At 36.8% G+C, this 21809-nt stretch overlaps 2 protein-coding genes across 2 annotated transcripts; both read right to left on the bottom strand.

Moving 5' to 3' along the window:
* Nucleotides 1-487: 487 nt before the first annotated feature.
* Nucleotides 488-1450, bottom strand: LOC141516722 (olfactory receptor 10Q1-like). Its single transcript, XM_074227715.1, has one exon. The coding sequence runs from the start codon at nucleotides 1448-1450 to the stop codon at nucleotides 488-490; it is 963 nt and encodes a 320-aa protein (XP_074083816.1).
* Nucleotides 1451-19241: 17791 nt separating this feature from the next.
* On the bottom strand, nucleotides 19242-20210 carry LOC141519513 (olfactory receptor 10Q1-like). Its single transcript, XM_074231736.1, has one exon. It carries the CDS (start codon nucleotides 20190-20192, stop codon nucleotides 19242-19244), a length of 951 nt encoding a protein of 316 aa, XP_074087837.1. The 5' UTR covers nucleotides 20193-20210.
* Between the last annotated feature and the right edge of the window lie 1599 nt (nucleotides 20211-21809).

The raw sequence follows: 21809 nt of genomic DNA, 5'->3' as shown, positions 1-21809 counted from the left end.
CAAATTCCTTTCTAAAGCAAGGATGGGAGAGGGCTTGGCAATATGCCAAAGCAATTCAGTATGCTGTCAAGGAACATTTTCTGACTCTATGAATTTAATAAAGTAATTTTCCTCCTCTGATCCTCAGCTTTCTTATATGTGAGACAAAAGAGGTGGAATACATAACTTCTAAGGCACCATACAACTTTAAATCATTGTTCTAACAGAAATTTTCTGACTAGGCAATTGCTACAATAAGGGATATACAGGGAGCATGGTGTGTCATTTTAAAAGTGGCTAAGGTTGTTCATAAACATTTTCCTTTTAATCCCCATTTGCTCTCCTAGGTAGAGAGCCTCAAAAAAAGACAATGGTGATATGAGTGCTAATTAATCAGTCAGTTGACAAACCTTTATTAAGCAAATACTATGAAACAGAAGAATGCAAAGAAGTATAAATTGTAGAAAATTATGCATTGGAGTTGTTTCTTATCAGCCTTTTTCTTCCTTCATAGATTCTCAGAGGCTGCCTTTTTGCTCATGGCTTTTTTCAGAGCATTTTTGACATCCTTGTTCCTTAAGGTATAAATGATGGGGTTGAGAAGGGGAGTGACAAAGGTGTAGACTAAGGCAAGATACCGATCCTCATCTGCAGGGGTGCTTGATGGAGGCCGAAAGTAGACCATACTACCACAGCCATATTGTAACAGGACCACAGTGAGATGGGAAGAGCAGGTGGAGAAGGCTCTCTGGCGACCCTCAGCTGAGGGGATGCGCAAGATGGTGATGGCAATGAAGACATAAGAAATGCAGATGAGCAGGAAGGGGGTGGCCAGGACAAGGATGCTGATCACATAAAGGACAGCTTGTGCCACACGAGTGTCAGCACAGACCAAGTATAGCACAGGTGGTGCATCACAGAAGAAGTGGTTGATTTCTAAGATATGTCCACAGAAGGGCAGGTTAAAGACCAATGCTGTGAATGGCAGGGAAAGGAAGAGGGCTAGGCCCAGGCAACCAGCCACCATTTGAGTACACAATTGTGGGGTCATAATGAGAGTGTATTGCAGGGGATGACAGATGGCCACATAACGGTCATATGCCATGACAGCCAAAAGGAAGCAATCAGTGCTACCAAGGGTGCCAAAAAAGAACAACTGGGTTGCACAAGCAGCAAATGGGATGGGCTTCCTCTTTCCCATGATGTTGGCGAGCATCAATGGTATCAATGTAGTGGTGTAACAGATCTCCAGGAAAGAAAGGTTGGAAAGAAAGAAGTACATGGGTGTATGCAGGTTGGTGTTTATATAAATAGTCCATATAATGGCAGAATTCCCACAGATAATCATTATATAGAGAAAAAGGAAGAAGCAGAAGAGGAGAGTCTGAATGTTGGGGGAAGAGGTGAACATTTGGAATACAAACTCCGTGGACCCAGATTGGTTGAGATGAATAGTATCAGAAGGAGACATGTCACCTATCAAAGAAAAATAGAAAATCAAGCCCCTAATATTATTTCCTTGATAATATCAGAATTCTCAACTATGTTTCCAATGTCATAGACTGATAATATTTTGAAATTTCAGCATTTATTAAGAATCTTTTGTCTGAAGCAATTTTATCTCTTTTGTCCTCAATTCCATTGATTTGTGGAAGGGTTGATATTTGGTGACCTCCATGTTGTTCTCTTTCTTTTATGATCTAATAGTTGATATTATCAGAGCAAAACCCTACAAGTTGGGTCCACAGAAAAGGGAAGTTGAGTCTAAAGAGGTCAGTAAATAGACTTCTAAGAGTTACCTTGACTAGTTTAACCTTTAGCATCAATAATTATGAACTCACATTCTAAAGGATCTTCTCAATATTAATTAGGCAGGGGATATTAATTTGTTTTTTTTTGCAAGGCAAATGGGGTTAAGTGGCTTGCCCAAGGCCACACAGCTAGGTAATTATTAAGTGTCTGAGACCAGATTTGAACCCAGGTACTCCTGACTCCAGGGCTGGTGCTTTATCCACTTCACCACCTAGCCACCCCTATTAATTTGTTTTTAATAGGAAAGACAGAAATTAGGAAAAAACCCTCTTCTGAAACCAAGATGTATATGCTCTTTTCTGTACAATGGAGTCTTTGAAGAATTTAGACCAGACATTTAGAGTAGTTGGTCCAAACTATTCCCTTTGCAACCCAAGGACCTCTCCTCCCCCATCAGTCTCTACCCCACACATAGACATATGCATGCACACACACAACATGCACAAGAAAAGTCCGTTGGGAAAGTCAACTCCAATTAAATTGAAAAAGGTTCTGAGGAAGCCAAGTAGAAAATTTAAGTCATTCAATGATACCTTCTAAGTCCTGACACCTTTTCTTTACAGTCATACCCACCCAGATTACTTCCAGGGGTGATGTGGTCAATGTACTTTGAAAAATACCTCTAATTCATTTGGACCAGCATCCTGTAGGATGTGGTCTAATGGCTATAGAATCAATACGATGTTGGCTTAGGACATACTAGCCAATGACTCCTGCTACCAGTAGTGTCTCCTCATGTCACCTATATCTCAAAACACTTGATATAGTATTTCTGATCTTTGAATTCCACAAGTGTATAATTTGATTCATTCTGTCTTCAGATCAATAGTCACCTAAATTTTTGAAATAAAAAAAAATCTATATAAAAGTCACCATGTGTTTTTCCTCTAAAAGTGACCAGGTGAATATTCTTAGAAGGAAAATAGGAAAAAGAAAATATTCTAAACAGACTTTTTCCATTTTGCAGAGAAAATTATGAGAGAAGATTTGGTGCTCTGGTGAAGACTGTCTAACTAGGAAATTGTGTAGGCATGATTTCAGTCTAGTTCTCCTGACTCTAAGACCAGTGCAGTCAGATTCTGCACATAGGCCTAGAAGGGTGAAGCAGAGGAAGACACAGAAACAGATGGAAAGAAGACGAGGAGGGAGAAATATGGGAGGCAGGAGAAAGAAGAATACCTGATACTTTTCTATTCTTGACCTCCATCTACCAACTTCAACTCACCGTGGAAGCTTGGAACTGTAGGCAGTAGCCAACCTCTTCTTTCTCCAAGGTTCTAGGAGTCGTCGTGAGGGTGCTGGGGTTTCTATTAACCTTGGTCATGAACCACCATCCACTATATTTCCCATTGATAATGAGTCAATAAACATTGATTAGATTTCTCAAAACAAGTTTCCTGGGAAGTTAGAGCAAACATAGAGGAATCCCTTTAAACCAGGGATATTTGCCCACACACAGTGCTTTTGAAGATAATCCAGATTTGATAATGATTACAATAATGGTGATGTTCATAATAAAGCAAACACCTTAAGGTTCGTCAAGAATTTTGTAAATATCTCATTTTGTCCTCACAAAACCCTGGCAGTTAGATGTCATAATTTTTCCCATTCTTTTAGATATATGAAGCAGGTAGAGGTTAAGTAACTCGCCTAGGAACACACAGTTTATGTGCCTTTTGTGGGCTTTCTACTCAGGTCTTCCTGCCTCCAGATTCAGCTCTTTATTCTGTTGCCACTCAACTTTGATATAAAGTTAGCCAAATACCCATGTTAAAAACACTTGAGACTCACAGGTAGGCGTCCTCTGGTCCCAGGGTCCTTTTGTACAATGACAATCCTTTCATTTCTTGAATACAATTGTCATATTTCATTGAAGTAACCACATAGCTAGGAGCTTATAGACCTGATTCTTGGATTCTTTTCTATTTATTACCAGATATGTCATACTGGAAAACACACATTGCCTTCCCAGGATTCATATCTATATGATATGATGAGGTTGGAATGGGTTATCCATATGGTCCCATTGAGTGTTTACTCCCATAATATTGATAACACCATTTTTGAACTTTGGAAGGATGGAAACAGCATGTGCTTGGAACCATGTAGGTCTCTTCTAAATGATGAGAGCTCTTCCATTAGGATGTATAGATCTAAGTTTTCTATTACTATGGAGGACATTAGCATCCTCACAGTCATTTGGGTTTCCAAAGTCAATGTTATCAAGAACTCCTCATTTTCCCTCCCTCCCTATATCCAATTATTTGCCATGTTTCATTTCTACTTCATAACATCTCTTTCTTATGCTCTCTTTCTTCCTCAGACTCTGTTGCTAGCATGGTACAGGTTCCCATCTTCTTAGGCTGCTGCAGTAGTGTGTAAGCTGATTTAATTGCAATAAATCTCTTCCCACTTGTACTCATCCTGCACTCAGCTTCCAAAGTGATCTTTCTAAAGTTTAATTTCATTCATGAGACATTTACCTTCCCTTCACTCAGCTCTTATGAGTTTCAATTGTCTCCAGAATTAAATATGAAATCTTCCATTTTTTAAAAACAATAGTTTTATCTTTATTTCTTCTTCCCTTTAAAGTCTTCATATACATTATAGATTCCCACATGTTCTGGGTTCCAGTGACATCTTCCTCCTTTGTGTTCTTTACAAAAGATACTTCACCTCCCTAAATTGAGCATTTTTCTTTTGCTATTCCCCTAATCCTGGAATATTCTCCCTCTTCTCACTTCTATGTGTCATGGCTTCTCTGCCATTCATTATATTAAATAACACTGAAGGACTTCATAGTGAAGCATTGTGTCAAATTTTCACCATACATGGTAAATAATTGGGTTCAATGAGATTTGTGTTTTCATACATATAAATAATTTTAGACTTGAATAAACTTTTAATTTGCAACAAGGGGAAGTCATTGAGAAATAATGATGATGGTGTGTAAATAAAACTTGAAAGAACATCAGCTAAATTCTTTTTTAAGGAAAATCAGGCTCCCTTACATGTAATACATGAGACATAAAAAGGAAAACTTCAATTCCATCAATTATTGCAGTGGGCAAGTGATATTTGTGGCTTTTTAAAAAAAAACTACACCCTAAAGGACTGTCCTATACCTTCGATATTGCATCCAGGAACATTGGGCAAAAAATCTCAACTCTGTTCCTAACCAGCTCAATGACTTTGGGCAAATTGCTTCCTTTCTCTCAGTCCCTGTACCTCTGCTTAGAAATGAGGAATGCATTCTCCATCCTTTTTAAGTTTTCTTCAAAAACCACTGGATATTTTGGCCAATCTCCCACCTCTTCTTCCAGGAGATAAAGCAGTGGCTTGATGCAAATCCTTGGTGATGGACATGTAGGGAAAACTTGGTGAATAATTGTTGAAATGAACCGATTTAACTGAAACTTTGGCATCAACAACGATTCCCTGAATCTGAATAAGTAGTGATGTCAAAGAACTATGGAGAACATGGGATATTTCTCCTTCCCACTAAGAATTCATCAATTTAGAATTTATTGAGAATTAGGAAGACATGCTGGATAATAAACTGATATCCAGGAACTGTACAAAGACCTCTGCACTGGACAGGTTTTCTCTAGAGAGTTTTATGACAGGATATAGGCAAAAATGTCACAGGTTGAAAGGGATGTCTGGTATTTCATCTGAATCTCTAGAGCTTATTTCCCTCCTCAGCATGGTGTCAGAGCAAAGAACTCTGCATTTAGATTAAGAGAATGTGAGTACAAATTTAAAATCTGCATGAGTTTCCTCATTTATAAATGAAGGGGTTGGACGAGATGATTTCTAAAGTCCCTTCAGAGTTTCAACTCTCTAATTGTGGGGATTTTATAAGATCAAAGATCCTTGAATTATTATCTGGACAAGGACTGGGCACTCTGGTTTTTGACCCTTCTAAGAAGAATCGAGTTTTTAGGCACCTTAATGTGACACAAGTGTTCTCAGTCCTGTTTTGAGAGAATTAGTTTTCTCTTTAGTACAACTTGACTTAACTATTTAGACTATGCTAGCTACCTCTTCACAGTTGAATGTAATATTATAGCTAGAGGTTGAAACTCTTATAGGAGCTGTCCATATTACCTGAAGAGTTGTCCGCTGAATCCTTGATATTTATTGGATGTTTACTTTATGCCCACAATTGTGGTGCTGCATTGGATACCAAGAAGGTCCTGTCCTGAGGATTGTGAGTCAAATAACATCTGAGCTGGGAAGGACTCTAGAGGATAGCCCTGAAAGACACATTGGAACACAGAACATAGAAAGCAGCAGAGGCAAAACCAAAGGAGCAAGCATGCATTAAGTGCCTACTATGCACACTGAATTTCACAGAATGAAGAGTAGCTTAGACATAATGTCCAATTTTCTCATTTTTTAGGGGAAAAAACTCTAAAGCACAGAAAGGCTAAGTGATATAGCCAATTGACAGCTGGGCTAGGGTATAGAACTGAGAGGTCCTGAATCCCACTTAAAGGTTTCTTTTACACTATTCACTTGACTTAAATGCCATCAATTTTCCTGTACTTGAAGAGACAAGAAGCACCTATCAAACAGCTGCAGGGTGGGATAGTAGAAAGACTTGGCACCCAATTCTGGCTGTGAACCATTTTTTTGACTTTAGGCAGGTAAGTCAGTGGTCCTGGCCCTCAGCATCCTTTTAAAATGAGAAAGTAATTAGGAATGAGTTGAAAGATATCTATCACCTCATAACAACAACATCATCACTGGTAACCAGCATTAGTCTAGCTTTTAGGTGTGCAGAATTATTAAACTATTCAACTGAATTTGATTACTACAGGACATCTATGGAATTCTTCTTGCACAAGGATCAAGTAGAATATTTGATGGATTCTTTTTAGGTGATAAAGCCAGAAAAAGCTTAGTCTAGTGGGCAGGATTTCAGCTTTGCAGATAGAAGATATTGGTCTCAATTTCATCCTTGCACAGAAAATCACTTCTCTCTAGACCTCAGACTTCTCATTAAAAAGAGGAGGGTTGGGTTAGATATCTTGTTCTTAGCTTGAGATCCAGGACTCGTTTTTTTCTTATTTCAATAGCATTTAATATAAGCATTTTCTGTTGTATTCCTAGTTACTGTATTTGATAAATTTAAAAATATGATTTTGGGGAGTCAGAACACCATTAATTTCAGGGGACAGCGAAAAGGGAACACAATACTAAGAAAAGTTAAAAAGTCTTGGAGGCTCTTTAAGGTTCTATCCAACCTGAAAATTATGATCCTTAGCTACACAGCTAAATAAAATTTTAAAAAGTCTTATTCCTTACCACCATCAATGCCTCTGACTCCATGAGCCATTTAGCAAAAGGCTCTCATCCAAAGAATGTCTTGGACATAGAATGTTTTGACTTCAATCCTCTTGAAAATTCATCTATTTCCTTCGACTTCTTTTCTTTGAGTCCAATGGAGTGAGGACCCATGGCTTTCCAAGGAAGCAGGGTTTTCTGGAATGAGGAGACCTTGGCTGGTGCTTCAGTTCCATGCCTCAGTTTTCTGACTGGATTTCATTCAGCTGAAAATGGGGAAAGACTTGGATGCCCTTCATTACCTGAGACCCTTAGAACATCAACAGCTTTGGTGTATGAAGGGATATTAGGGATATCACAGATATTTTCTAGGTACAGTCCAGGGTATCCCCAAATTATATACCCTGATAAGCACAAATTCCTGTACCTCCATTCTTAGTGCGGCCCTGGCTACTTAGGCAGGGTTGCTTAATGTCTTCTTTGAGTATTCTCTCAGGGGAATGATTTATTGAAGCACAGGTTTTCCAGTGGATTCTTTTAAAGTGAATCAGAGACAACATTAATGGGCACTTAAACCCTCTTTTTTTGTCTTCTGTGTGGAGCCACACTGTTATCTGGGGGCCTATATGAGGGACTATCATCCTTCTGTCCTACCCTCCATTCCATCAGGGACTTCTTGAGGCCATGTTCCAGGATATCTTAATAGTGGTAATTAGTAAAAGCATGGGGTTTATCCCCACGTGGCAAGAGATCATATCGGGAATCAGGACACTAAGACTAAAATCTCAACTCAGCCATTGAATAAACTGTCTAACCCTGGGACAAATTTCTAAACTCCTCTGGTTATATAGACAAGGAGTGGGTCCCAGGTATAAGCTCTTAGTGGGTCATCTTTTGAACCAACTTTTATTAAACATGTTATCAGATTGTCAAATGAATTAAGGTTTAGATTCTGTCTTAAAGAGTTTACTTTCTGATGTCATGCCAGATTATGCTCATTTCTTATTTGACAGGGAGTGGTTGAGTCTTTTGATGTAATGTGTTAGGGCTAATATAAGGGAACATGACAAACCCTCATTATCTCTCAGCTTCTTCATCTATAAAATGAGATATTTAGACAATATGGTTCCTAAAGTGTCTTCTAATGGTAAAATCCATGATCCTATAAGGGTGACAGTTTGGGACAGTGAAAAAAAAAGAAACATTGGATTTGTACCTGGGTATTGATCCTCCCTACTATTCCCATTTTAAATCCATTGTCCCTTCAGCTATCACACTGATTTTCTCAAAGTACAGTTCTGATGATGTCATGCCCTTCTCCCATTCAATAAGCAACAGCAGCTCTCATTTACCTCTAGGATCCAGTAGAAAATCTTCTGTTTGTTTTTCAAAGACCCTCACAACCTTTCCCTCTCCCCCAACCTTTCCAGTCATCTTACATCTTTACACTCCTCCATCTACTCTTCAGGCCAGTGAAACTATTCTTTTTTTAAGAAAGAGTTTATTTATTTTGATTTTTACAATTATCCCCCCATTCTTGCTTCCCTCCCCCCATAGAAGGACTTCTGTTAGTCTTTATATTGTTTTCATGTTATACATTGATCTTAGTTGGATGTGTCGACAGAGAAATCATATCTTTAAGGAAGAAAAACAAAGTATGAGATAGCAAAATTACATAATAACATAACATTTTTTTTCTAATTTGAGGGTAATAGTCTTTGGTCTTTGTTCAAAGTCCATAATTCTTTCTCTGGATACAGATGGTATTCTCCATTACAGATATCCCAATATTGTCCCTGGTTGTTGCACTGATCGAATGAGCAAGTCCATCAAGTTTGATCATCTCCTCCATGTTGCTATTAGGCTGTAGAATGTTTTTCTGGTTCTGTTCATGTCACTTAGCATCAGTTCATGGAAAACCCTCCAGGCTTCCCTGAATCATCATCCTTCTTGGCTTCTAATAGAACAATAGTGTTCCATGACATACATACACCGCAATTTGTTAAGCCATTCCAAAATTGAAGAACATCAATGAAACTATTCTTCACACATGTCAATCCATCTTCCAGTTTTAAGCATTTTCATGGGAAGTCCCCCCTAACTGTTCTGCCTGGAATGCTCTCCATCCCCATCTCTGTCTCCTGACTTTCCTACTTCCTTCAGGTTTTCAGTGTTCCAACTTCTGAAAGAATACTTTTCTAAGTCTCCATAATGTTAGTGCCTTCCCTCTCTCATTACCCCATGTTGATCCTCTATGTTTCATATTGTATATAGTTCTTCAAATGTCTTTGCCATTAGACTATGAGTTCCTTGAGAGGAGGACTGTAATTTGCCCTTCTTTGCATTTTCAGTACTTTGCATAATTTTTCAAACACAGTAGGCACTTAATAAATTCTACTAAATTTATGAATTTTTCCAGATGGTTTTGCACACCTCCCTTAGCTTTTCTTGACCTCTATTTCCTTATCTGTAACATGAGGGTGTTAGAGTAGATCGAAGTTGGTAAAGTGAAATAGAAGTGAGCTCACTAAAGTTTATTTAAGGATCCCTGAGAGTTATATCCTGACTTAGAAAACATCATATTAACATTAGTTATGTTCTATTGTATTCTGATTTTTTTTTGTATCTTTCTCAATTACTTTTTAATCTGGTTTGGGTTATATTCAGCAGTATTGGAATACGTGGGCTGCATGTTTGAAATCTGAAGTGAATCCAAGGCCATTTCCAAGCACCAGACCATTTACTCTGAATACATGAAGGAAGAGGAAGGAGGATGATACTAGACCCTTCCATTAGTAGGAAGGCTGAGTTGTTTCTCCTGCTTGAGACTTAAGAGGAAAGAAACAAGGGTTTAAAGTCAGGATCCCTGGGATCAACCCAGTTCTAATACAACTGTGATCCTCAGCAGGTGATTTGACCTTTCTGATTTCAGTTTTCTCTTTCGTAATTCTACAAATTTAGATTTCCACATAAATTGTGTCTATTGTGTCTAAAGTACAGAGGTAGGAATTGGGAAATACACAGATGAAAAAAGTTACACAGAGAATTAATGGATTATGGGGAATTGGGCATACCATGTACCCAAGTGAAAATGATCCAAGCTAGCATGAAATAGGGATCATTGAAATAGACAAAGTTCACTAAGAAAATTTGATGAGAGAGCTCATGACAAATAAGGCAATCTGGGAGGATTTTCTTTCTTTTTTAGGTAAGGCATTGGGTTTAAGTGACTTATCCAAGTCACACAGCTAGGTAATTTTTAAGTGTCTGAGGCTGGTGGTCTATCCACTGCACCACCAATTTGCCCCAGGGAAGATTTTCCTAAAGGAGGTGCAGCTTGAATTAGGTTTCAAGAAAGAGAATTCAACAACTAAAGAGGATGATGAGTTGAATTATATGTAGGATGGGAAGTAGGCTTGTGTGAATGAGGAGAGGCAGGCAGAGACAAGGCAAAACCAGTCATTCCTCTAGTTTGGTTGGAACCTCACAAAGTAACAGCACTTTGAAATGGAGCTGATAATAATACTAATCAATTCACAATCCCTCTTGAGAAAACCTCCCATTAGGGTGAAACAGTCAGAATTCTTTATTACCTTAGGGCTAACACATACTTTAATTTTTTGGTTTCATTTGATTTCCATTGGGAAATGAAAGTATTTGTTTTTTAAATTAAGATGAATTCATGTATTTTCCCCTCCCTTTCCCACTCCCCACGTTGAAAAAAAGAATAACAAGTCTTCCAAAAAACATACAGATAAATATACATACACAATACACACATCTCTATCTCCATCTCCATCTCCATCTCCTTCTATCTCTATCTCCATCTCCATCTCTATTTCTATCTCTATCTATGTACAAAAAACATTCCTGTGTTGGTCATTTTGAGCCCAATACCTCTGTCAAGAGGCAGATAGAATACTTCATTATCATTCTCCTCGTTTTTTTATGGTTTTTCTATCTTATACATTGTAGTCCTTCAGCCTTCAAAGGTTTTTATCTTTGGAATGCTCTTCTTTTGTTTCTGCTCATCTTAATCTCAGTATTTTGATCACCAATTTATATATAATGAAACTGAGGTTCAGAGGTGAAGTTATTTGCTCATGATCAGATAGCTGGTAATTATCAATTCTCAAACTCAGCTTTCATAACTCCAGGGGGAATGGATAATTACCTACAAAATTAAAAAAAAATCCGACAAATTAACAAAATAATACATAGGAATTTGAAATAGCTGAATGCAAGGAAAAAAAACAAACCAAAAATAAATTTCCAAAGAGTTGATCAGGGAACACAGTTCAGCTAATTAAGAAGTGAATTCTATTCAATGTTCAATCTTGGTTCTTATTTTGAGGATACTTTTTTGTTACATAAAGCCTATAGAACTGAATCAAGCAACCCTCATTTATTAGGCACTTTGCTAGGTGCTGGTGCATGCAAAAGATAAAGAGAAACATGTTCTTTCACTCAAGAAACTTGCATTTTTATCATAAGAGATATGCATATGCATTCTCATATGCAAATATATGCAAAATAGGAAACTGTTTGGGTGGGACATAATTATAGATGTGCCTCTTTTCAATTTTAAATCATTGTTACAAATTTTGCTCCATGAAGCCATGCATGGAAATATAAGTACTTAGATTAATGACCAGAAGGGACCTTAGAGGTAACTGAATACAATATTATTTTACAGATGAGAAAACTGAGACATTCAAGCAATTTGTCCAGTCTCATAGATCATCAGTGGATCCATGGTTACCAAAAAGGCAACACTATTAATAATAACAGTAATTATGATAATATAATATTATTAAAACTTATGTTTTGGAGTAGATTGATACCACTTTAGCTAATGGTAGAAAAGATAGATGCTGTTGGATTTGAAAGTGATTTAACTTTGTATAGAGATTATGGGACAATTTAGATCCCAAATGGAATTGGGTTCTTCTATGTGCAGCATTTATGTAACATTAATCATTCATATCTCGCCTAGGAAATTACCAAATATCTGAATCATATCGATTTGTTTTTTAGAAAGGAATTTTATTAGAGTATTCGGGATTAAGTCATTGATCCCAGAAACTGAAGAAATGCTATTCTTATGTAGTCTGGATTTATCATTCTCCTTTCAGTTTACAATGCAAAACTTAAGAACCTACTGAATCTAGTGGCCAGAAAAGCCAGAAGGTATCTCTAATGAATCTGTTAAAGTAACAAATCCCTATATTGAAAATACAGACCCTAAGTTACCTTTCAGAATCAATTATTCAATTGTACTGAAATTTTGGATTATTACTGATCAAAATTTTACCTTCAATTTCCTGGATTTTTCTAATCATATTTAAGAAGATTTTTTTAAAAAATATATTCACATTCCAAATATTAATGATCTACCAAATACATTGAATGAAAAGTTTCACAGATATGGAGATTGAGGAGAAGAAATATAGTTCATGTGAACATAGAAATACATAACATTTCTATTATCTTCTCTGCTATTGGAGTTTTCTTGGAAATACTTTCAATGGGCCTACAAAGCAAGTGGTTTTAGTTTAATATTTTTATCAGTGACAACCCTTAATTGCATCCACTTGTGCAATAACCTTAAAATTATTCATTATATATGAATGGCAAGATAATGGCATTCTAGCATTGATTCTATCTGAACTCCATTGAAAACTAAGAAAAGAATAAGACCACATGAACATGATTTTACATTTAAAATCTGTTTAGCTTGTGTTTACCTATTCTCCTCTTTTTGTTTGTTTGGTTTTTTCTTTTACTTTTTGCAAGACAATGGGGTTAAGTGGCTTGCCCAAGGCCCCAAAGCTAGGTAATTATTAAGTGACTGAGGCAGGATTTGAACTCAGGTACTCCTGACTCCAGGGCTGGTGTTCTATCCACTGCACCACCTAGCTGCCCTATTCTCTTTTTAATGGGAAAGATGGAGAAAATAATAGAGAAACAGAAGAAGAGTAGGTGGAAGAGATGAGAGAAGAAAGAGGATAAAGAAAGGAATTAGAAAAGGAGAGGGGAGAAAAAGAGAAAAAAAGGTAGATAGTCATGCCAAACTTTGGGCTCAGCAAAGTAGTACAGTAGATAAAATACTGGGCCTGAAATCAGTTAGTCTCATTTTCCTGCGTTCAAATCTGGCCTCAGATACTTACTAGCTGTATGACTTTATATAAGTTATTTGACCCTATTTACCTTGATTTTCATCTGTAAATAAACTGGAGAAGGTAATGGTAAACCACTCCTCTATCTTTGCCAAGAAAATTTCTAATAGGGAGCCAAAGAGTTTGATACAACTGCACAGAAAAAAGCTGAATTCCTCTATACTTTACTGTGCGTAATATTACCTTTTATAATAAAGGTATGAAGACTGCTATTAACTTGAAAATAAATATAATTTTGTGGTTGGAAGGGAATTCATTAGTTCATCTATATTTTAGTAAGAATAGATTCTACAGCTCATGGAGTGGGGCAGAACCAAGACAAGAGAAAAAATAAAGTGGGGACTATCTGAATTGTTCCAAATTCCTCTCTAAACAACATTAAAATAATGCTTCAAAACAAAAGGACAGGATGAAGCAATTTTCTAGCACAAGACAGCTTAGGTCAGTAAGAAAGCTCTGTCACCCCTGGGTGGGAGTCAATTTGAGTGAGAAGTTCATGGAATGAGAAGCTCAGCACCAAGTAGACAATTCCCTGGCCCGCCAGTAGTCTGTTGCATCTCAGAGGTAAGCATCAGTGGCTTCCAGAACTCTCAGCCACAGTAAGGGGTGCAACAATGGGTCTACAAAAGATTACAGATTCCCTTCTCTGGGATTCAGGACTGTTGTATTGTCCATATATAGATTCAGGTCAAAGACCTGAATCACAGATCCAGGCAGGGAGGGGTATATCACACCAGAGTTTGTGGATACAAGAGAGTGTGCAGTTTGATTACAATTTCAGGTGGGAAAAGCCGGCTTGTGGTTAATTCACAGACCAAAATATAAGCCAAGAAAAACTCATCTCTTAGGTCATACCATCTTGTAAGACCTAAAAACTTGAAGAACTTCAGCAATAACATGGAATCATCAAGATCATAAAAAAGATTTAGCAGCTTCTATATTAAAGGATCAGAAGTTTTGGAATATGATATTTCAGAGGGCAAAGGAGCTAGGGAGACAAACAAGTATTCCCAATGAAAAGACTAGAGTTTAATGGAAAATTTGACTTTCAAATACAAGAATCTGGAGAAGTATAAAAAGGTAAGAGAAGGTAAGAGGAAAGAGAAATTATAAAGAATTCAATAAGGCTAAACTGTTTTCATTCCTACATGGGAAGATGATACTTGTAACTTCTAAAAACTTTGTCATTATTATGATAGCTAGGGGTATGCATAGAGGACATGAATGTGAGTTAAATAAGATGAGATGGTATCTGAAATAAATAGACTTAAAGGATGAGAAACAGGAATGCCCTAGGAGAAGATGGAAGGGAGAAGTATATTGGGATAAATGATCTCATGTAAAAGAAACATAAAGGAACTCTTATAATGGAGGGATAGATGAAGTTTGACTAGAAATGTATGAATCTTACTATCATTGGAACTGACTAAAAAGGAAATAAAATACAAACTCAGATGCATATAGAAATCTATTTTACCATATAGGCAAGTAGGAGGGTAAGAGGATAAGACAATATTTGGAAAGGGGAACTGACAAAATGGAGGGTGTATTAGTGGAGACAGTAGCTAGAAGCAAAATGATGTTAAGGATGGACAGGATGGAAAGAAAGAGACAGGGAGGGTGAGAGAAAGAGACAGAGGTGGGGAGAAAGATAGAGATAGACATACACAGACAGAGGGAGAGAGAGAGAGACAGAGACAGAGAGATGGAATGAGACAGAAAGAGGCAGAGACACAGAGACAGAAGGATAAAGATAGAGACAGAGACAGAGTCAGAGAGAAAAATAGATGGAGAGAAGACACAGTTGGTCAAATAAAAGTCAAATATATATCATATATCAAATATAAGTCAAATATATAAAGAACTAAGTCAAATTTATAAGAATACAAGTGATTCCCAAATTGATAATTAAAGGAAATGAACAATTTTCAGATGAATTTAATAAAACTCAAAGAAGTCACTTAAAAGATGCTCTAAATAACTATTGGCCAAATAAATGCAAATTAAGACAATTCTGTATTGAATAGAAATCTATCAGACTGGCTAAAATTAAAGAAAAGGAAAATGACAAAAACTGTAGGGAATGTGGGAAAATTGAGACATGAATGCCCTTTTAGTAGAGTTGTGAACTGATACAACTATTCTGGAGAGTAATTTTGAACTATGCCCAAAGGGCTATAAAACCATGTAGACCCTTGAGCCAGCAAAACCACTTCTAGGTTTATCATTTAAAGGAAAAAAAGGAAAATGAAAAGGACCTATTTGTGCAAAAATATTTCTGACAGTTCTTTTTGTGGTGTCTAAGCATTAGAAATTGAAAGATGCTCAACAATTGGGGACTGGCTGAATAAATTGAGGTATATGACTGTGATGAAATACTTCTGTGCTATAAGAAATGACAAGTGGGATGCTCTTAGGAAAACTTGAAATGACTGACCTGAACTGATTCAAGGTGAAATGAGCAGAACCAAGAGAACATTGTACATGGTGATAGCAATACTGCATAATAAACTCCTAGTTACTCATAGAAATACAATGCTCCAAGAGAGTTCCAGAGTGTTTCTGATGAAAAATACTATCTACCTCCAGAGAAAGAACTGATAGAATCTGAATGCAAATGCACAAAAAGTTATAAAACATTTCCTTTTTTCTTTGGACTATATTTTCTTTCAGAGCATGAACAATCTGTAAATGGATTTTGGATGACTGCATGTGAAAACCTTTAGCAAATTACTTGCCTTATCAAGCAAATGGAGGGAAGATAGAAAGAAAATGCAGAATTCAAAATTGTAAAAAATGAATTTTAAATACTGTTTTTATCTGTAATTGGAAAAGTAAAATATTAAAAATAAAATGGCTATCCATCCACTGATTGAAGAGAGCAATAAGATTGTGATTCAGTAAGGTGATAGTGCATGAAACACAAGAGTGTTGAGTTTTTTGTTGAAATATATCTTTTTATCTAGATTTGGATGCAAAGTCCTAAGGTGCAATGAAGGCTGGAATGTATATTTGTGAAAAAATGGATGGAAATGAACTAACTTTGTGAACTTCCTGCAAAGTTTAGTGTTATTATATTCTTGTTTGAAGTCTAACCCCCATTAATTCTTGTGGAAACACTATCTCCATGAAGGAGGCCAGACATCTCTGTTTCATTCATAGAGTTTCATGGGAGTTAGGAGTGGGGACAGAAAAGTGAGTCATTGATAACTTTTGGGCTAAGTTTCCTTTCTCCTTGTGGAAAAGGGGATGAGGATATGTAGAAAAAGCCAGTTGGAAGCACTGATCAGTTAATTATATAGCCTGTCCTCTCTCTTTGGGTATCTACAGGAGGATCTGGCATCTGTATTGCATATTACTGGTGATCATCAAACTATGCCTGATGCCAAGTTTTATTTAAATATCAGGCTAGTGGGGCAGGAAATCTGTGGATTATCAGTCATGATGTGTAGCATCTGGATGTAATATTAGCCTTGGAAGATATGGATTCAAATGTTGCCTCTGACACCAACTCTGTCTTCAGGGTAAGTTATTCAATTGTGCCATTGTTTTTTTCATGGTTAAAAATAAGAATGATAATGCTCAAAGGATCTACCTTATATGGTTTTTGTGAAGAAACAATGCAAGGAAAATACTTTAATTGACTTAAATTAGTATATAGATATGGAGAGAATTAGCTGCAGAGTGCTGAGAAAGCAATCTAACCCTTTCTAATTTCAATTTCCTGATCTGTAAAATGGGTAGGGGAAGAGAGAAGATGAAACTTAAGGTCTTTAAGATCCCCTGTAGCTCTAAATCTTGATTTTGTGAAATGATAAGTATTTTCCTGCTATATAAATGTTAGATATTATTTATTGTATTCAAGAATCAAAAGAACCTGAAGTCTGTTTTCCCAAAACTGGTATGAGGCTCCAGTTTTGTCTAGCTAATTTAATATAAAACCTTACAGTCACTGATTCCTTGAACTGTCCAAAGCAGTTTGAAGAAGTCTAGGCTTGGTTGTCTGTCTGGGACCCACTGGCCTGCTATATAACCAGAACTAATATTCAGACTCCAGATGGCAATGAAGATATACGATTACTATTATCATAGGGTTTTGAATTGGAGATCACTTATTGAACATCCAATATTTTACATATGGAGAAGCTAGGCCTAGAGGAAAAAAGTCATTTATGTAAGAAGAGCAACTAAATTTGAACTCAGGTCCTGAGTACAAAACTAGCACTTTTATACTACTAGCATTTTATACCACATCATCCATATAAAGATGGTTGTAAGGTTATGGGGTATACCTGCTCAACAATGGATATAATATACATATTATCTGACAATTAGATACTTAGAACATAATACTACAACTATTACTAAATATACTATATACTAAAATATACTTTACAACTATACTATAGTTTATAATATATACTAAAATATACTATGCAACCATTACTAAAATATGCAATTGTAGAATACATTATAATCCTACAGTTTTGGTTTTTAGTCTTACAAGGATACTTGCCACAGTCTAAATGTGAATTAAACATGCAGTATAGTCAACCTCATTTGCATATATTCATATAGAAATATATATATATATCTACGGAAGTATGTAGGTATAATTAAATAAATATATATATATATATATATATATATTACAACAATTTAAATGGAAAGGAAAAAGAAAATTCAATTAAATATTTCATAATTATAATGTGATAGAAGAAATGAGAAATAGTATTTCTTCTTTATTGTAGGAGTTCACACCTCATTGGAAATTAGTTGATAATTCTGTCAATAGTGGGAAGCCAGAATACTGGTCTATTAGAATTAGCTAAGACATACGTTATTGTTAAAAATGTCATAATAGATGTTCTCCACTTAGAGATTATTATTGAAGTTTCCTATTCTAGAGGAAAATCGTGAAGTGGTAAATATTTATATTTTCTATTATACCAATACCTCTAGGATTAAATACATAATCTTTGGGCATTTAAAGTCCTTGAAAAGATACCCACTAATTTTTCATTCTTTTTATACTTTACTCTCTTGCAATGACCTCTGTTTTGTTCCAGGGATACTAGTCTCTTTGCTGTTCCTCAGGAGAAATATTTCAGCTTCTAACAATGTATTTTCTTTCTTTCTTTCTTTCTTTCTTTCTTTCTTTCTTTCTTTCTTTCTTTCTTTCTTTCTTTCTTTCCTTCTTTCTCTTTTGCAATGAGGCTAAGTGACTTGCCCAAGGTCATACAACTAGTAAGTATCAAGTGACTGAGATGAATTTGAACTCAGCTTCTTCTGACTTCAGGGCTGGTGCTCTAATCCAGTGTGTCCCCTTGCTTCGCCGTAACATTATATTTTCACTGCTGTTCTCCATGCCTGAAATTCTCTTTCTCTTCATCTCTGCCTCTTGGTTTCCATAGATTCCTTCCCTGAGAGTCTCATCTTCTGCAATCCCACTTAATGCTAGTGCTTGCTCCATGTTGATTCTTTGTAATGTATTCTACCTATAACTTGTTTGTCCATAATTTTGTGCAAGTTGTCTCTTGCATTCCATTGTGAAATCCCTTTGTCTTTTGCCTTTTTTGTATCCCTAAGACTTAGCATAGGGTTTGAAATATAGTAAACCTTCAATAAATGCTTCTTTTTGACCCCCTCTCAGTAGAAATACCCCCAAGCAACAAAAAAGGATGATTCAAATTTTAGCTTGAGCAGTTATTTATAGGTCATAACCAAGTTGTTTAGAGATTGAACTAAAGTCTGTGATTTGCTTATCGTACGATCCCTAAATGCACTGGAATAGGGACTGTGAAAGGAAGGTATAACTATAAAAAATGTCTAAATATACCTAAAAGAGCAACTTGACTTAGATGTAATAATAAAAAATGTTGACTAAGTATGAATCGAAGAAACCTAGAAATTATAGGAAGCTCTGTATAGGACTCACATTTTGAAAAGAGTCTTATTTTCTTCACCGCCAAAAGACATTCACCCTGCTTTGCAGCTCACAGATTTTTTCAGAGCTTCTTTGACATCTTTGTTCTGAAGGGTATAAATGAGGGGATTAAGCAGAGGAGTGGCAAAGGTATAAACCATGGCAAAACGCCAGTCCTCGTCCTCTGAAGTGCTGGACCTAGGACGCAAGTAGACCATGCCGCTACAGCCATATTGCAGCAGGACCATAGTGAGATGGGAGGAGCAGGTGGAGAAGGTCCTCCAGCGCCCTTCTGCTGAGCTGATACGCAAGATGGTGATGGCAATGAAAACATAGGAGATGCAGATGAGTAGGAAGGGAATGACCAACACAAAGACACTCGCCATATATAGAACAGCCTGATGGATGTGGGTATCCTCACAGGCTAGTCTTAGGACAGGCGGGATATCACAGAGGAAGTGATTGATCTCTTGGTGATATCCACAGAAGGGAAGGGAACAGACCAGGGCTGTGAGTGGCAGTGTAAGGGACATTGACAGGACTAGGGAGCCAACTGCCATCTGGTTGCATAACTGCTGGGTCATGATGAGGGCATAATGCAGGGGCTGGCAAATGGCCACATAGCGGTCATATGCTATGACGGCCAGTAGGAAACAGTCAGTACCACCGAAAGTGAGAAAAAACAACATCTGGGCCCCACAGCCTGCCAGTGAGATTGGCTTCTGAGCTCCAAAGATGTTAGAGAGCATCAGGGGTACAGAAGTAGTGACATAACAGATTTCTAGCCAAGACAGGTTGGACAGGAAGAAGTACATGGGTGTATGGAGGGAGCTACAAGCACACACAACCCCAATGATGGCACCATTACCACAGAGTATCATTATATAGAGGAGAAGGAAGAAACAGAAAAGGAGGACCTGGATCTTGGGGGAAGTGGTTAATACTCTGAACACAAACTCAGTGGGGCCAGACTGGTTGAGATGAAGAATACTGGGAGGAGACATCTCAGCTGCCAAAAAAGAAACAGACAAGCAGAGAAGCCTTGTTACTAGATTGCCTGGAAAAAAATAGCATGAAAGAATTTTAGAAGTTTATGACACTTTCAAGGGCTCCTTAGAGAAGTTGTTGCCTTCTCTGAACCTCAATATGTCCAACTATAGTATGATAGTAATAACAGCAGGAATAATAATTAGCATTTGTATAACATTTCAATTTTTATAAACTGCTTCACATAGGTTACCTCATTTAATGCCTCTGATTCTCCTGTGAGGTAGCTGTTCTTATTCTCCCCATTTTACAGATGAAGAAACTGAGATTGAAGAAAGCTATAAGTGATGAGGCAGGTGGAGTACTTGAGGGACTAACATTTTCCTTACAGCTCTTACATACTATTTCTACTTCTAAGTTTCTCTCCTAGTACTGGCGTTCCTTGTTACATTATCTGATGTCCTTTGCATCTCTAGCATTCTATTGATTCCTGGCTTTAAAATTCCCTACTCCATGTTCCAAGGTCCCTTTCAAATCTGACATTTTAGGAGAGTGATTCTATCAGATTCCCTACAAGGAGTAGCATGGCAGGATGACACTGGATTTGAAGTCGGGGAAGACAGGTTATATATTTATATATTAATATAGAATTTATATTAACATATTAATTATATTCAATTTTTATTCCTGGTGTTTCCATAATTATGATAAAACTCTAATAAATATGTGACTTTTTAAGATTTGAAAAGCACTTTTATTTTTCAATTAAAATCATTTTACAGATGAAGAAATTAAGGCTGAGAAAAATTACAACTTGTCCAGGGTTAAACAAATAGTATATATTTGAGGAAGGATTGAGCCTATGTCTTCCTGACTCTGATCAAGACTTTTTGCATATTTTTCTACCTCCAATATTCTATTATCGTTATAATTAATGAGATAAGATGACACCCATTAAAGTCTCTCCCATCCTTAAAAATAAAAACTCTCACATCATCTCCTTGCCCTAGATATTGTCCTTTGTCTCTTCTCTCATCTGTAGCTAAACTCCATTAAAAGTCATCCACACATTTTTGATGCTTTTGAATAAGTTGTCCCATTTCCCTGGAATTCTCTCCTACCTCCTATCTTCATATAGTCTTGACATCTTTGGTTTCATTTAAAACTCCCCTCAAATTCCACTTTCTGCAGGAAGACTTCCCTATCTCCCCAGGAAGGAGATTCCCTTTGGAATTAACATTTTTTTTACACTTCATGCATCTTCTCTTCCCCATTAGAGTGTGAACTCTTTGGAGGAATGACTATTTTTTGTGTTTTTGCCTGGGCAGGAGCTTTACCTTGACATGAACGTGACCATGACTTCTCAGAGGTATGGCAGTAGAAAGGAAAAAAAACTAACAACGACATGGCAGCCTCCAAGAAAAATCAAAAGTTTTGAGCGCATTGTGTTATGGCCAGTAAGTTAATGTCTGATGACCAGCCCAGGTATAAAACAATTTTTAATCATATTAGTCTCAACCAGTTTTCAGGTTTGACAACCCTCAAAGACTGTCTATTGAGCCCTGAAGTGGTACACTGGCGAAAGGAAAGCTCATTCTCATCAAAACACAGATCCTTGCATTAAGTTTTTAAAT

The sequence above is a fragment of the Macrotis lagotis genome, chromosome 3, assembly GCF_037893015.1.
Source record: "Macrotis lagotis isolate mMagLag1 chromosome 3, bilby.v1.9.chrom.fasta, whole genome shotgun sequence".
NCBI classification, from domain to species: Eukaryota; Metazoa; Chordata; class Mammalia; order Peramelemorphia; family Peramelidae; genus Macrotis; species Macrotis lagotis.
The sequence above is the reverse complement of the archived record's forward strand: the minus strand, read 5'-3'. Positions and strand labels throughout refer to the sequence as shown.

Excerpts from the sequence above, each read along its gene's own strand:
- LOC141519513 (XM_074231736.1), bottom strand. The coding sequence starts at position 20,192 with ATGTCTCCTCCCAGTATTCTTCATCTCAACCAGTCTGGCCCCACTGAG.
- LOC141516722 (XM_074227715.1), bottom strand. The coding sequence starts at position 1,450 with ATGTCTCCTTCTGATACTATTCATCTCAACCAATCTGGGTCCACGGAG.